This window comes from Chiloscyllium punctatum, chromosome 11, assembly GCF_047496795.1.
Source record: "Chiloscyllium punctatum isolate Juve2018m chromosome 11, sChiPun1.3, whole genome shotgun sequence".
NCBI classification, from domain to species: Eukaryota; Metazoa; Chordata; class Chondrichthyes; order Orectolobiformes; family Hemiscylliidae; genus Chiloscyllium; species Chiloscyllium punctatum.
Window position 1 is genome coordinate 107540279 of NC_092749.1, and position 14893 is coordinate 107555171.

Genomic DNA, 14893 nt, shown 5'->3' on the forward strand with positions numbered 1-14893 from the left:
GAAAAAAATATTTAAAAGAAGTCCGAAAAGACATAGATTCCTTTAGTGATATCTGCAGCACAATAGTTAGAGATTCTAGGGATAAGGGTTCAAATCTCACCATGGTAGCTGGTGCAATTTGAATTCATTTAATAAAGTTGAAATTCAAAACTAGTAACGGTTTTGCTTATTTGGCTTATTTTCGGCTTTTAATCTGCTTTACCGTTCAAAAACAATGGTTGATGGAAATCAGAAACAAAAATAAACAAAAAACCGAAATTGCTGGAAAAGCTCAGCCAGTCTATGGAGAGAAAGCAGAGCTAATGCTTCAGCTCGAGTGAGCCTTCCCCAGAACAATTCTCAGTTGAATTTCTCTCCATACCTACTGCCAGACCTGCTGAGCTTTTCCAGCGATTTCTGTTTTTGTGGAACGTGAGCATCACTGACTCCGTCAACATTATTGCCCATGCTCGGTTGGCCTTGAGAAGGTGGGGGTGAGCTGTCTTTTTGAACTGCTGCAGTCCATGTGCTGTAGGCCGATTTGCAATGCAGTTAGACAGGGAGTTACAGTTTAATCCAGTTTCATCTTCACTTCTTAATCGCTTGATCCAACTGAAGCACGTGCAAAACCCTCTGACGAGATTTCAACACATTTCAAAGAGCTGATGAATACATTTTTTTTAAAAAAGTTCAGAAACTTCAAACAGCAGCACAGGAGGGTGTTGTGAAATAACTTGGCTGCAGCTTGGAACTTAAGCAAAGATATCTCACCTCCAGCATAACCGCCACTATTAGCGCAACGTTGCAGAAGGCCTTCATAATGTAATAAAAAATGTCAGTGAAAAGTGAGTTCTCTCTGTTAGCTACTCGTCTAATATTTTATAAATCAATCTTATTTTTAGAGCAACTTGAAACCTTTAAAAGGCTAATGGAAGGTGGAGAAGCACCCAGTCCGGCTAGTATGCTTGAAGATGAAAATGAGGAAGAAACTGAAAATGGTAACTGTGTTTAAAAATGTTGGCATTGATAATTTTTGAAACAAAAATTTATTGTCCATGAGCGCAATTAGTTTGAATGGTCGTAATTTTTTCTTGTCCTACATTTCTAGCTGACCTGTCTCCGAATTCTGGTAAGAAAATAGCTGTGGATAAATAATTGGGTCTGATTAAAAACTGGTTTATTCCTATTTTGGAATAGTGTTGGAGGTACTGTAGCAATCTTTTGGAAGCGACACATTATGAAGCACTTAAGCTCTCTCGGTTTTCACAAGTCTGAAATTCACACAAGTCATTTCAGTGACTAATGGAGAAAGCATGCTACCCATTCCGTAACAGAGAATGAAATCTCACATAATCAGGTAATGCAAAACAACATCAATTACACAATAGGTCAGAACAAAAACGGGACCTAATTTTGATGTATATTGAACATTTTAACGTTGGTTTAATTTGTTTAAACCTCAAAACCCTCTCTCTGGCTTGTTTTCTCCATATCACTTTGACTGAATCTAATTTATTCATCTAACTGCACCATTTCACTCTTGAATGAGATGCAGCACTCTTGTGGTGGATCCTATTGAGAATTTAGGCTGACTTTTCTATATATATGCACACAAAACTCTATTATGTGTATAAGGAATTAAAATTATCCATCTTTCTGAAATCACTTTTATTTAAAGATGTTGGTGTGTCAAAACTGCAATATGTGAGCAGAGGTTATGGAACAATACAATTGGACTGACCAACCAAATTGATGAACCTATTTATTCGTAATTTTTCTTTGATGTAATGAAATTGAACAAACTGTTTCATATTGAAGTTATCACTGTGATTAGCAATGGGTTTAGGTAAAAAGAAAGAGTGAATCACCAACTGCTTTAAAAACTCAAGTAACTTGAGTGAAACTGCACTCAATTAACCACAGTCTGTCAGTCCTGAACACTTGCAGCAGTCCTGGACAGCTTAATCCTCTGCATGTTGGAAGGTGTTGGGATGGGAAGTAGTCATGCACATGACATTTCCTGAGAACATGTACTTTTTCAAGAAATACTGCCTGAGCCTTTCACAGGCAAATGGAAATTGCATGCTTGTAGAGATAGTTTTACTTCATTGATCTGATTACAGATCATTCCAACGATCTTTGCTTTTAGCCACACTTCAGTGTTTTCGTGGGTGCTTTAAATCTCAAAACTCTGTGCTATTCAGTAACTATTTTATAACACACCCTAAAATCAGTTATTCACTGCATATATTGTATCAACGATTGAGGAACAGCTCAAAAAAGTGGCTTCATGCCCTTTACTGCCTTAACAACCTCCTAGCTTGTGAATTGTTCAACATTGACTCCAGTCTCCTAACACAGTGAGCTACAATCTGACGGGTGGTTGTATTCAGTGTGATCATGTTGACTTTCATTACTTTATGCAATTGGTTTCAATGGAAAGGCCTATTAAATTAGTCAACGTAAAAGAAGATACATCAGACATGATGAATTTGTTCCTCTGACAATGTTCGATCAGAGCCAGGCAGTATAATGGCTCAGTGGTCAGCACTGCTGCCTCACAGCATTGGGGATCCGGGTTTGATTCCATCCTTGAGCGACTCTCTGTGTGAGGTCTGCACATTCTCCCCATGTCTGTGTGGATTCCATCTGGATGCTCCAGTTTCCTCCCACAGTTAAAAGGATGTGCAGGTTAGGTGGATTGGCCATGCCAAATTACCCTGTAGTGTCCAGGAATGTGCAGGCCAGGTAGATTAGCCATGGGAAATGCAGGGTTATAGGGATTGGTCTGGGTGGCTTGCTTTTTGGAAGGTCACTGTGGACCCGATGGGCTGAATGACCTGCTTCCACGCCATAGGGATTCTATCAACGTAGCAAGGAACAAAATGAAAAGATTTAAAGTCACCAGTAGCTGTGGGCAGAGCTGCTTTGAGGATTTTTGTTGCCTTAACTTTACAGTAATCTTTTTTGTGCTTTCCTTGGCGCTACTTGTTTTGGAATTGAGTTGCCTCTTCTAACTCTTCTATACTGGAGAATTTTGAGTGGGTGTGCTAGTTGACGGCTGGTTTGTGAGACAGGGTTCAGTTACCACACCAGCTGAGGTTACCATAAAGGTTCTGCCTTCTCAACCTCACCTGAGGTGTGGTGACCTTCAGATTAAATCTCACCACCAGTCCTTTCTCTCATGAGAGAGCAGCCCTCTGGGCCTATGGCAACTTTATCTTTACCAGCTAGTTGCCTGTCTTTTACAACAGGCTTGCAGTTCTCCGTTACAGCAATGATTGGTCCCTTTTTGATCCTGGGTGAAGATTGAACATTCCTCCAATTCAAATCAGACTGAACTTCTGATGGGAGATTAGCCATCATTGTTACTGGGGTACTGAATAGCCAGAATTTCATTTGGCCCCTGCAGCAGAATTGCGTTTTCAGGAATTATGTGCTTCGAAAACTGAATTGCCGGGGACATGTCAATGGTTGAAAATTCTGAACAGGAAACAGGATTTACTTAGAAAATCAAGAGGAGGCCATCTGACCCCCCAACGCTGCTCTGCTGTTCGATATGATCACGGCTGTTTCTCCCTTTGTTTTATTTCATTGCAGGAAAATATATTCCCTACTCTCTCAATTCTAGTAATCCCTTTGCACAGTTCCTGATTTTGCTAAAAATAAGACTTTTGGTCATAACTTGATAACAAGTAGGCAAGTATTCAGCAGTCATTTATTTATAAAGGTGTTGAACTGGTAAGATGTTCACCACGACAGTCAAAACCACGATTTAAAAACAGTTGGGGGAAGATAACATGCATCATAATCTATACCACAAACATACCTGTCATCTGCAGTGTGGCATTACAATCCCTTGAGTGTTCCTTTGGATATGGTGTGTTATAAATTAAAATTACTTTCAACTTTACTGGTCTTACAGAACTGTCATGTTTTATTTGAAATGGGCAATAATGGTGTTTGTTCCATGTGTAGTTGACCAAAACGAGGAAGCTCATCCTGAGCTGAAATTCAATAGCCAACTTTCTGCTGATGATATTATTCAAGAGAAGGAAGCACATATCAACAGTGTGAAGAAGGTGGGTGTCGTATTTCTGGATTTGAATGTTTAACATTGAATGTTTAATTGTCTATTTTGCTATATCTTCTAATATTTTCATATTATTGAATGCGCACAGAATTAATGTCTGGGAGCAATATCTTATTTGACATTCCTGTATAAAATGTCTCAAAATTGTATCTGAATGTGGTTGTTAACTCTCTGAACAATTACTTTAATATGGCACTCAGGATGATTTTATGCAAATTGATAATCAAAAAGAAAAATATCTATAATCTTAAAATTAAAAGCATGTGATATAGGATGTTTTGCTTCAGTCAAGAATTTAATTTTACTTGTGCAGCCAGGGGTTAGTTAAAAAAAAATTCCATTGTAAATTATAGAAACAAAGAAACATAAAAATAAGTGCAGGAGTAGGCCTTTTGGTGTTTTGACTCTGCCCCACCATTCAGTATGATCATAGCTTATCATACAATCTCAGCGTCCCACACCCGCTTTCTCCCCATACCCTTTGATCCCTTTAGTTGCAATGGCCATATCCAGCTCCCTCTTGAATATATCTAACTAACTGGTCCCACAGTTTTCTGTCGGAGAGAATTCCACAGGTTTGCAACCTTGAGTGAAGAAATGCTCCAATGTTCAGTCATCAGTGGCTTATCCCTTATCATACAGGAGAAGCTGAGATATTTGCTAATCTGGCATTTGTGTGACCTGGTCAGATTTCAATGCTGAACTTGTCAATCAGTTTGGACGTGTACTCTACAAACAAAAATGTTATATAAATTCGTGGTGGGCACTGTTAACATCATTGCACAATAGTGTGAGAATTAGAATTCCCACAGTCGGGAACAGGCCATTTGGCCCAACAAGTCCACACTGACCCTCTGAGGAGTATCCTACCCAGACATATTCTCCTACACCTACTACTCTGCATTACCCCTGACTAGTGCACCCATCCATCCCTGGACACGATGGGCAATTTAGCATGGCCAATTCATCTAACCTGCACGTCTTTGGACTGTGGAGGAAATCAGAGCAAACCCACACAGAAACTGGGAGAAGTTTCACACAGACAGCCACCCAAGGCTGGGCTCGAACTGGGGGCCCTGGTGCCGTGAGGCAGCAGTGCTAACCACTAAGCTGCTGTGCTAACCAAGTGTTGTGGTCATCAACACCACAATAGTGGTTGCTGTTCAGAAATGTACTCTGAAATCTTGAAAGGCGTTATATAATTGCTTGTCTCTCTTTACTTGTGTGGCAACCAGAATCCTTTACCCCAAGTGTCTTGCAGTGGCCTGACAAACCTTCAGGTGATCGGAGGTAAATGCAGCCAAATCTGGATGCAAGGCAAAATGGAAGGATTTTACAAGATCTTATCCAACATCAGCTCCTACCCCTTTTACCCATATCACCTCTTCATTGGTGCTAGTGTTGCAAATGTTTGGTTCAATTGAAGCATCAAGACGGCTTTGGATGATTGTTTGGATACAAACGGTATCTAGGGCAACAGGGAAAAGAGGTTGGCAGTATGGGATAGAACTGGTACAGGTACAATGGGTTGGATGGTCTCCTACCAATTCTGTATCAATTCTGTGAATCTGTGACTCTGCTGTGTGTATGACTGCGTATGCACATGGTCTGGTGTGATTAAAAGCAATTGATACTAACTGGGGGAAGATTAGGGCTCATTCCTAGGTTTCTACCTGGGAGAGGCTGGTCTGCAATTGTGTCATGTGGGGTCTTGTGAGCAAACCTATGTGGAAGACAGACTACCACCAGATTAAAATTCATACGAGAAACATCCTATTTATCTCAAAGTAGAATTGCCCTTGGTGAATTTTAAACACAAACTATGGGATTTTGGGAGCTTCCGCTGCTATTACTATTCATTTCAACCATGATGTGGAGGAGCCAGTGTTGGACTGGGGTGGACAAAGTTAAAAATCACACAACACCAGGTTATAGTCCAATAGGTTTAGTTGGAAGCACTAGCTTTCGGGGCACTGCTCCTTCATCAGGTAACTGTGGAGCAGGATCATAAGGTGCAGAATGTATAGCAAAAGGTTACAGTGTCATGCAACTGAAACGATATATTGAACAAACCTAGACTGCTGTTAAGTCTTTCATTTTTTGGAATGGGTTGCAGGTTTCAGTTAATTAATATGTAAATCCCAGAATTTCTTACTGAACCAAACCCTGCAACCCATTCTAAAAGATGAAAGACTTGAGAGCAATTGAGGTTTGTTCAATATATCATTTCAGTTGCATGGCACTGTGATCCTTCACTATAAATTCTGTGTCTTATGATCCTGTTCCACAACTACCGGATGAAGGAGCAGCGCTCTGAAAGCTAGTGCTTCCAAATAAATCTGTTGGACTAGAACCTGATGTTGTGTGATTTTTCACTTCATTCATTTCAATAATGAGATCCGAGAATTTTGAGAAGTATACACTTGGACGCACACAAGTAGGATAGGGAAATGTTGCCAGAAACAGCTCCAAACCCCTAGGAAGATAAATTAGTTTTACACCAGCGCCTTTCAAGCAGTGGGCCGTATGTCACAATAGGACTCACAGAATTTTGGAAATACATTAACCAGTTTGCATAAAATAAAAGTGCGCTGATAAATTTTGTCTTTGACGAGAGTTAGCACTAATTTTCATGGACTTTGAGGAGACAGTGCTGCCACAGTGATGTGCTCCCCTCATCAGAGTGACCAATATTAACAAGAGTAACAGGTCAATGTAATAAACAAGAGCAGATTTTAAATCAACAAAAAAGTCAATAGCCAAAAAGAAACATATAAATAATCTTAAAATTAAAAGCCCATGATGTAGGATGTTTTGCTTATGTCAGGATTTTAATTTTAGTCGTGCAGCCAGGAGTTAGTTTAAAAAAAGATTTATTCCTATTATAATTATACTTATTGATTGACAATGGTTTTCTAAATTTTATTTGACACTTTTACCTCATAACCTTTATAACATCCAAACTGCTGTCTGTTGCAATTTCCGTTCACTCACCTTTCAGAGCTGAAATCAAGATTTGATTAAGATTTAAGAGCATTCTAAATCAATTATGAATGTGTAAGTATTCATTAGGAGAGGGGGACTGAAAAGCAATTACTGTTTTCTTTTGAAGGTAATCGAAGATGCGGAACAGGACAATAACAAAAAGGTAAGCTCTGCTCATTCATGGTCTTGTGAAAGTTTAGCACTTTCTTCAATAAATCAGGTTTGCTGTCATAATTTGTTTATTAGAAATGGAAGGGTATAATTGCAGATTCATCACTTACATTCTTTCAATTCTGTCTTGTCTGTTCTCGTTCATACCGCCACACCACCAACTACTTATCTCCAGAAATTACGGATTTTACAGATGGTCATTTGCAGGAAAAATGATGTTGTCTATGGACGCATCACATCTGCAAACCTCTGTTAACAAAAAGTGTAATCAATCAATATCAATTCTACATTGCAAATACCAACTGAGTCTAGTTGCATTTTCAGTTGTTGAACCCTGAAAGTTGTTCCGTCTAATTACAGATAGAAGACCTTTTTATTCAAGGTGTTGAAACTTTTTGTTTTCAGTGCATGCACGTGTAAATGAACATTTGTTGACTGTGTCCAGGATTGCTTGTACAATTACATGCATATATCTTAGAAATCTGGGGTTTGTTTTTTTCCTACTCAGCCTAAACTAATACAAATCCATGTTGCACTCTAGTTGTTGGAACTTAAATAAGCTGGAACAGAGCTTCTTAGCACATGTCATGAGTCATGACGTCTGAGGTACAGATGGTTCTCTTTTAGTCTAACAAGATGCTATCACCCATATGCGCTGTGTCCTCAAACTGATCCCTAAGACTACTGTTTGAACACATGCATATGTCTAATCTTCCTTCTTGTTTTATATTTTCATTGGCATTAACATGACAATCTGTGCACCATTGCTTGCCAAAAGGATAATGACCCCCTCAAGCTTTGCACCAATATACTTGTGTCACTAACCCTTGGGAGATGCACAGGGACTTTGGATGAATAGTCTTATTTCTCTTTCACTCACTATCATTTTCACCCTCGATCTCTCCCTTTGTCTTTCACTCTCTCGTTTCTGTAACCTATCGATTGGGAGGATGTTCTGTCTCAAATCTAGAGAAATAGAAAGCACTTCCTTCAAAGAAATTTGCCAACAGATTTGAATACAATTTATGTACGTTGTGCAGAGCAGTGAATGATAGGATTAAAATGAACTCTATTACTTGCATGTAGTTCTCCAAACTGACATCCATAATTTCATATGGATGCATTGCACAGAGGGTCAAAATGCCCAAAACTTTGGCTTCTATATTAAATGGAGAGGTCGAAGGAGCTAAACATATTTTACTGGAGAATGAAAAATTGAGAGGGGAACATGAGACGAATCTTCAAAACAATAATAGGCATGAATAAAATAGATATAAATAGTATATTTAATGCCAGCTGTTATTTTTGTGTGTTCATTTTTGGGATGTGGACATCACTGGATCCACTGCCCAAATGCCCGTGAGAAACTGTGGTTGTCTGTCTGGAGGTCACAAATACAAAATGAACAATCCTCAGGAAGTGAAAAAGAACTGCAGGAGCTGGAAATCTGAAATGAAAACAGAAATTGCTGGAGAAATCCAGCAGGTTTGGCAGCATCTGGGGAGATTTGAATCCTCAGCAAGTTCTGTTTGAGCAGAACAGGTGCCCATGAATTGTCATAAAGTATAAAATGGTCAGAAACATAACTTCCAATCCAGCGCTGAAGCATATTAATCAGAAGAAATTGAAATGATAGAAATACTTCATTGAGTAGAGCCGTGCCTATCCCATTGATCAGGGGTTGTAAATAGCGATGCTATTTGTTAGTTGTATTTGTGCAGAGTGTGTTTCTGTGTAAGTTTAGAAGAAAAATATCTACATGTAAGCTTTCAAAATTGGTGTTCAAACACGCAAAAAAAAGCTTAATTTCAGCTGCTCTCTCAAATCCCCACAATTGGCAGATATTTCCACTGATGATAAACGTATCCTGTGGGATAGCCAGTTTTGAGGCAGGCATTGCTAAGCCAATGCCCTTTAATGAAAATAAATGTTGCAGAAATGTGCTTTGTGCCAGGCATAATTTGCATTTGAAATCCCATGATCTTTTGACTGGTTTCAGGCCAGTTGCGATGGCATACACAACAACACCCAACGAAAACTCCAGACCATTGTGTCGATAGCATTGTGAATCTAAAACATATTTGTGTTCCTGTTACTATACAGGCACAGGATGAAAAGTTTGGTCTTCATTAATTAGCAATGTGTAAATTTAAGCATTGGAGAAAAATGTGATTTTTTTTGTGTGATTCACTGATACATAATGGAATTCTAACACAAATCGATGCTCAAAATATTCTCTTTATTTTTAAAGGGGACGATAACTGTCGAAGATGAGCAAGCTTGGGTGTCATCCTACACGTATGTTGGTGCTACCACCAATATACATCCTTATCTATCTGCTATGGTCAACTACGCCCAACCTGTCAAATTTCAAGGCTTTCAGGTAGCAGAAGGTATGTAAACTTCATTAAAGTTGAGAATAATCATTGAAGTATGTTTTGTCTGCTGACTTTACATTGTTGTTTTATTCATGAATAACGTGGTGTGACTTCATGTCTGCAATTTGAATATTAAATAGAACCTTACAACCTCAAATAGAAATGTAATTGAATGTTACACCAATCTCAACCAGGGCTTTCCCAGAGAGTGTGCGTCCAGAGGAATATCTTACTTATTTAATTCTTCCATGGGATCGCTGTCAAGGCCAGTATTTGTTACATCACAATTTGCCCTTCAAATGAGTGGCTTGCTAAGGCCATTTTAGAGGGCAGTTAAGAGTCAGCCATATTGCTATGGGTCTGGAGTCACATGGAGGCCAGACCAGGTAAGGATGGCAGCTTCCTTTCCCAAAGGACATCAGTGATCCAGATGGGATTTTCCAGAAATTGCTGGCTGTTTACTGGAGATGAGCAAACAAAAATAAGGCGTAATCCTTATTATTATAGATTGGAACATCTCTAATGAATGCAGAAGGACTCTGATCCAGTATTGAACTAATATAAATTGTACATAACTGCCCTGTAGAAATCTGTGGAAAGAGAAGTGTTGGTGTGTGGTGTTACAGTTGTAAAATTCTGAGAAGGAGTTTACATAGAAAATAGGAAAAGGAGTAGGCCATTCGGTCCTTCAAGCCTGCTCCACCATTCAATAAGATCATGGCTGATCATCCAACTCAGTAATTTGAAATAAAGAGCTGAGGATACTGATACAAACAAAAAACAGAAACTGCTAGAGAAACTCAGTAGGTCTTGCAGCATCTGTGGAGAGAAAAACAGAGCTAACATTTTCAACAGGAATAGTGTCAGAAGACTGGAGGATAGCAAATGCTGTTCCCTTGTTCAAGGAGGAGGGTAAAGTCAACCCTGGCAATTATAGACCAGTGAGCCTTACTTCGGTTGTGGGTAAAGTGTTGGAAAAGGTTGTAAGAGATAGGCTTTATATTCATCTGGAGAGGAATAAATTGATTGGGGATAGACAACATGGTTTTGTGAAGGGTAGGCCGTGCCTCACAAACATTATTGCATTCTTTGAGGTGGTGACCAAACAGGTGGATGAGGGTAAAGCTGTTGATGTGGTGTATATGGATTCCAGTAAGGCGTTTGATAATGTTCCCCATGACAGACAATTGCACAAAATACAGAGACATGGGATTAAGGGTGATTTCGCAATTTGGATCAGAAATTGGCTAGCTGAAAGCCAGAGGGTGGTGGTTGATGGGAAATATTCATCCTGGAGTTCAGTTACGAATGGTGTACCACAAGGATCTGTTTTGGGGCCACTGCTGTTTGTCATTTTTATAAATGACCTAGATGAGGACATAGAAGGATGGGTTAGTAAATTTGCAGTTGACACAAAGGTCGGTAGAGTTGTGGATAGTGCTGAAGGATGTTGCAGGTTACAGAGGGACATAGATAAGCTGCAGAGCTGGGCTGAGAGGTAGCAAATGGAGTTTAATGCAAAAAAGTGAGGTAATTCACTTTGGAAGGAGCAACAGAAATAAAGAGTACTGGGCTAATGGTAAGATTCTTGGTAGTGTCGATGAGCAGAGAGATCTCGTTGTCCATGTACATAAATCCCTGAAAGTTGCCACCCAGGTTGATAGCACTGTCAAGAAGGCAAACAATGTGTTTGCTTTTATTGGTAGAGAGATTGACTTTCGAAGCCATTCAGTCATGCTGCAGCTATACAAAACTCTAGTGCGGCTATACAATACTCTAGTGAGTATTGCAAGTGGTCACTGTATTATAGGAAGGATTTGGAAGCTTTGGAAATGATTCAGAGGAGATTTACTAGGATGTTGCCTAGTATGAAGGGAAAGTCTTATGAGGAAAGGCTGAGGGACTTGAGGCTGTTTTCGTTAGAGAGAAGAAGGCTGAGAGATGACTTAATTGGGACATATAAGTAATCAAAGGGTTAGACAGGGTGGCCAGTGAGAGCCTTTTTCCTTCGATGGTGATGGCGAGTGCAAAGGGACAGAACTTTAAATTGAGGGGTGATAGATATAGCACAGATGTCAGAGGTAGTTTCTTTACTTGAAGAGTAGGAGGGGCATGGAATGCCCTGCCTGCAACAGTAGTAGATTCGCCAACTTTAAGAGTATTTAAATGGTCATCGGATAAACATACAGATGATAATGGAATAGTGTAGGATAAATAGGCTTCAGATTGGTTCCAAAGGTCAGCGCAACATCGAGGGCCGAAGGGCCTATGCTGCATTGTAATGTTCTATGTAAGTCCAGCGGTGGACCTTCTTTAACAGTTTCTGTTTTTGATTGATCCAGCTCAGACACCTGTTCCCACTTTCTTCCTGGAGCTTTGAGACCTTTAGCCTGAAAAACTATGTCAATCTCCCTCTTGAAAACCCCGAAACACAGGTGCATTTGGATTGTGAGGGTTGCAGGTCCTTTGTTTGCAAATGTCCCCATGGCCTTTATATCTCAATTATCTCCTGCAGCTCCACAGTCCTCTTAAAGGTCTCAGCCCCTACTGGTTGTCTTTGTTGTAATTAACCCAGTTACAGTCAGGTCTGTCACCCATGCAATGTCCAACCCTCCACTGCTCATCAACTATCCTACCATAAAACCTTTGTTTCCAGTCTGTAATTGCTTTCCCAAAATGCAGCACCTCGCATTTATCTGAATTAAACTCCATCTGCCACTTCTCAGCCCATTGGCCCATCTGGTCCAGATCCTGTTGTAATCTGAGGTAACCCTCTTCACTGTCCACTACACCTCCAATTTTGGTGTCATCTGCAAACTTACTAACTGTACCTCTTATGCCTTATGCCACTCCTTCCAAGAGGATCCCTAACTCTGAGGTTGTTGATTATTTCTTTCTCATTGCACAGGACCAGATCTAGGATAGCTTGCTCTGTCGTTGCTTCCATTACATATTGTTCAAAAAATAATCACGGATACACTCAACAAACTCGATCTCAAGGCTACCCTGACCGAGCTGGTTCGACCAATCAACATGTAAATCAAAATCCCCCATGATAATTTTTACAGGCATTCGTTATTTTTTTGTTTAGTGCCCACTCCAATGTGATGTTATTATTTGGTAGCCTGTAGACTACACTTATCAGTGACTTTTTCTTCTTAGAATTTCCAATTGCCACCCAAATGGATTCAACCTTATTCAAAGAACCTTCATCATCTCTCAGCACTGCCCTGATCTCATCCTTGAATATCAGAGCTACACCACCAACCTTACCTTCCTGTCTGTTCTTCCAAATAGTCTGATACCCTTGGAATTTTAACTCCCAGTCGTGACCATCCTGTAACCATGTCTCCGTAATGGCTACTAAATCATAATCATTCACGATATTCCCTATTTAATAATCATATCTTCACAAATTTTAGCACTTGCCCTGCAAAAGACACCCTCTCTGACAGCGCAGTGCACCTTTAGTACTGCAGTGGAGAATCAACTTTGATTTTAGTACCCAAGCATGAGATTGGGACTTGAACCTAGGGTTAAGAGTGCTACCAGTTAGGCCTGGCTGATACTGAAAAGAAGGCTATGAATATAAATGTGGAATCAGAACATAGAGAAAAGGCCATTCGACCCATCAAGTCTGTGCCACCAAAACCAAACCAAATCTACACAAGTCCCACTTTCCAACACTAGCCCCATAGCCTTGAATGTTATGGCATTTCAAGTGCTCATCCAAGTATTTTTCAAAAGGTTGTGAGGTTACCCACCTCAACTACCCTACAGGCAGTGTATTCCAGCTTTCTTATCACCCTCTGAGTGAAAACATTTTCTTCTCTAAACCACATGATTTTCACCTTCAAATTGTGCCTCCTCATTATTGATCTTTTGACTAAGGGAAACAGGCTGCTTTTTATCCACCCTGTCCATGCCCCTCATAAGCTTATACACCTCTATTGGGTTCCCCCTCAGCTTTCTTTGCTCCAAAGAAAACAACCCAAACTTATCCAGCCTCTCTTCATTGCTAGAGTGCTCCATTACAGGCTACATCCTGGTCAATTTCCTCTGCATCCCCTCCCATACAATCACATTAAGTCATACAGCACGGAAACAGACCCTTAGGTCCAACCAGTCCAAACTAAACTCGTCCCACCTGCCTGCTCCATATCCCTCCAAACCTTTCCTATTCAGGTACCTATCCAAATGTCTTTTAAAATTTGGAATTGTACCCACATCCACCACTTCCTGAGGAAGTTCATTCCAAATGTGAACCACACTCTGTGTAAAAAAATTGCCCCTCATGCCTTTTTTAAATCTTCCTCCTCTCACCCGATGTTTTGAAAGCCCCCATCCTAGGGAAAAGACAATGACCCTTAACTCTATCAACGCCCCATTATTTCATAAAGTTCTATAAGGTCGCCTCTCAGCTTCCTACTCTCCAATGAAAAGCGTCTCAGCTTATCTAGCTTTTTGTTATAACTCAAACCTTCCGTACCCACAACATCCTGGTAAATCTCTTCAGAGCCCTCTCCAGCTTAATCTTTCCTAAAGCAGGGCGACCAGAACTGGACACAGTATTCCAGAAGAGGCCTGTACAATATCCTGTACAACCTCAACATGACGTCCCAGCTCCTATACTCAATGGAACTGAGCAATGAAGGCAAGCACGCCAAACACCTTCTTAACCACTCTGCCTATATGTGCTGCAAACCTCAAAGAATTATGCACCCAAATCCTAGGTCCCTCTGTTGTCTAGTGTGGGATTATGTTTGGCATGGACTGGTTGCATCGAAGGGTCTGTTTTTGTGCTGTATGACTCTATAATTCTACAAGTACCCAATTAATTGTATGAGCACTACCCTATCCTTCCTACAGTGCAGAGTGCAAAAATCAAACCCCATTCTCCTGCAGTACTGAGGGCACTGTAGGAGGTCATGTCTTTTGGGGACGAGGAATCAAATTTGGGAAGATGTGATGCACTAAATGGAGAAGACAAGACACAATAAGGGAAATAACGCAATGTGCAATGTTTCGGTGGAAAAAATTTCACACTCCATGCTTAAAAGTGAGAAAGAATGCTTCATAATAAAGAAGGCTTATAATCGTGGGTATCCAATGTCGTATACAGTAGTCCCCCCGTACCCACGGGGAATACATTCGAAGGCCTACCGTGGAAGTCTGAAACCGCGGATAGGTGCACACCCATTCATTTCAAGGGAAAACTTGCCTTCCCAGCAGCCCCCTGGGGTCCCTGGTTCTGGAACTTTCCCTATAATATGTTCAGGTCACCATA

At 40.3% G+C, this 14893-nt stretch overlaps 1 protein-coding gene and 1 long non-coding RNA gene across 16 annotated transcripts in view; one reads left to right on the forward strand and one right to left on the reverse strand.

The window, feature by feature from the left end:
- Nucleotides 1-14893, forward strand: part of plcb4a (phospholipase C, beta 4a) — a 560059-nt gene that overhangs the window by 404883 nt on the left and 140283 nt on the right. For 13 of the 15 annotated variants that reach the window (XM_072581470.1, XM_072581466.1, XM_072581480.1 and 10 more), the window contains 5 exons: nucleotides 882-977; nucleotides 1088-1108; nucleotides 3958-4061; nucleotides 7185-7220; nucleotides 9480-9621. In XM_072581470.1, the coding sequence (XP_072437571.1) occupies nucleotides 882-977; nucleotides 1088-1108; nucleotides 3958-4061; nucleotides 7185-7220; nucleotides 9480-9621 (399 nt within the window). The remainder of the gene's footprint in view (nucleotides 1-881; nucleotides 978-1087; nucleotides 1109-3957; nucleotides 4062-7184; nucleotides 7221-9479; nucleotides 9622-14893) is intronic. The other 2 variants (XM_072581478.1, XM_072581481.1) reach the window with 1 other exon arrangement.
- LOC140483306 (uncharacterized) overlaps nucleotides 7343-14893 on the reverse strand; it is a 130890-nt gene continuing 123339 nt past the window's right edge. Inside the window, exon 3 of the long non-coding RNA XR_011961929.1 lies at nucleotides 7343-7477. This is a non-coding gene — a long non-coding RNA (uncharacterized lncRNA). The remainder of the gene's footprint in view (nucleotides 7478-14893) is intronic.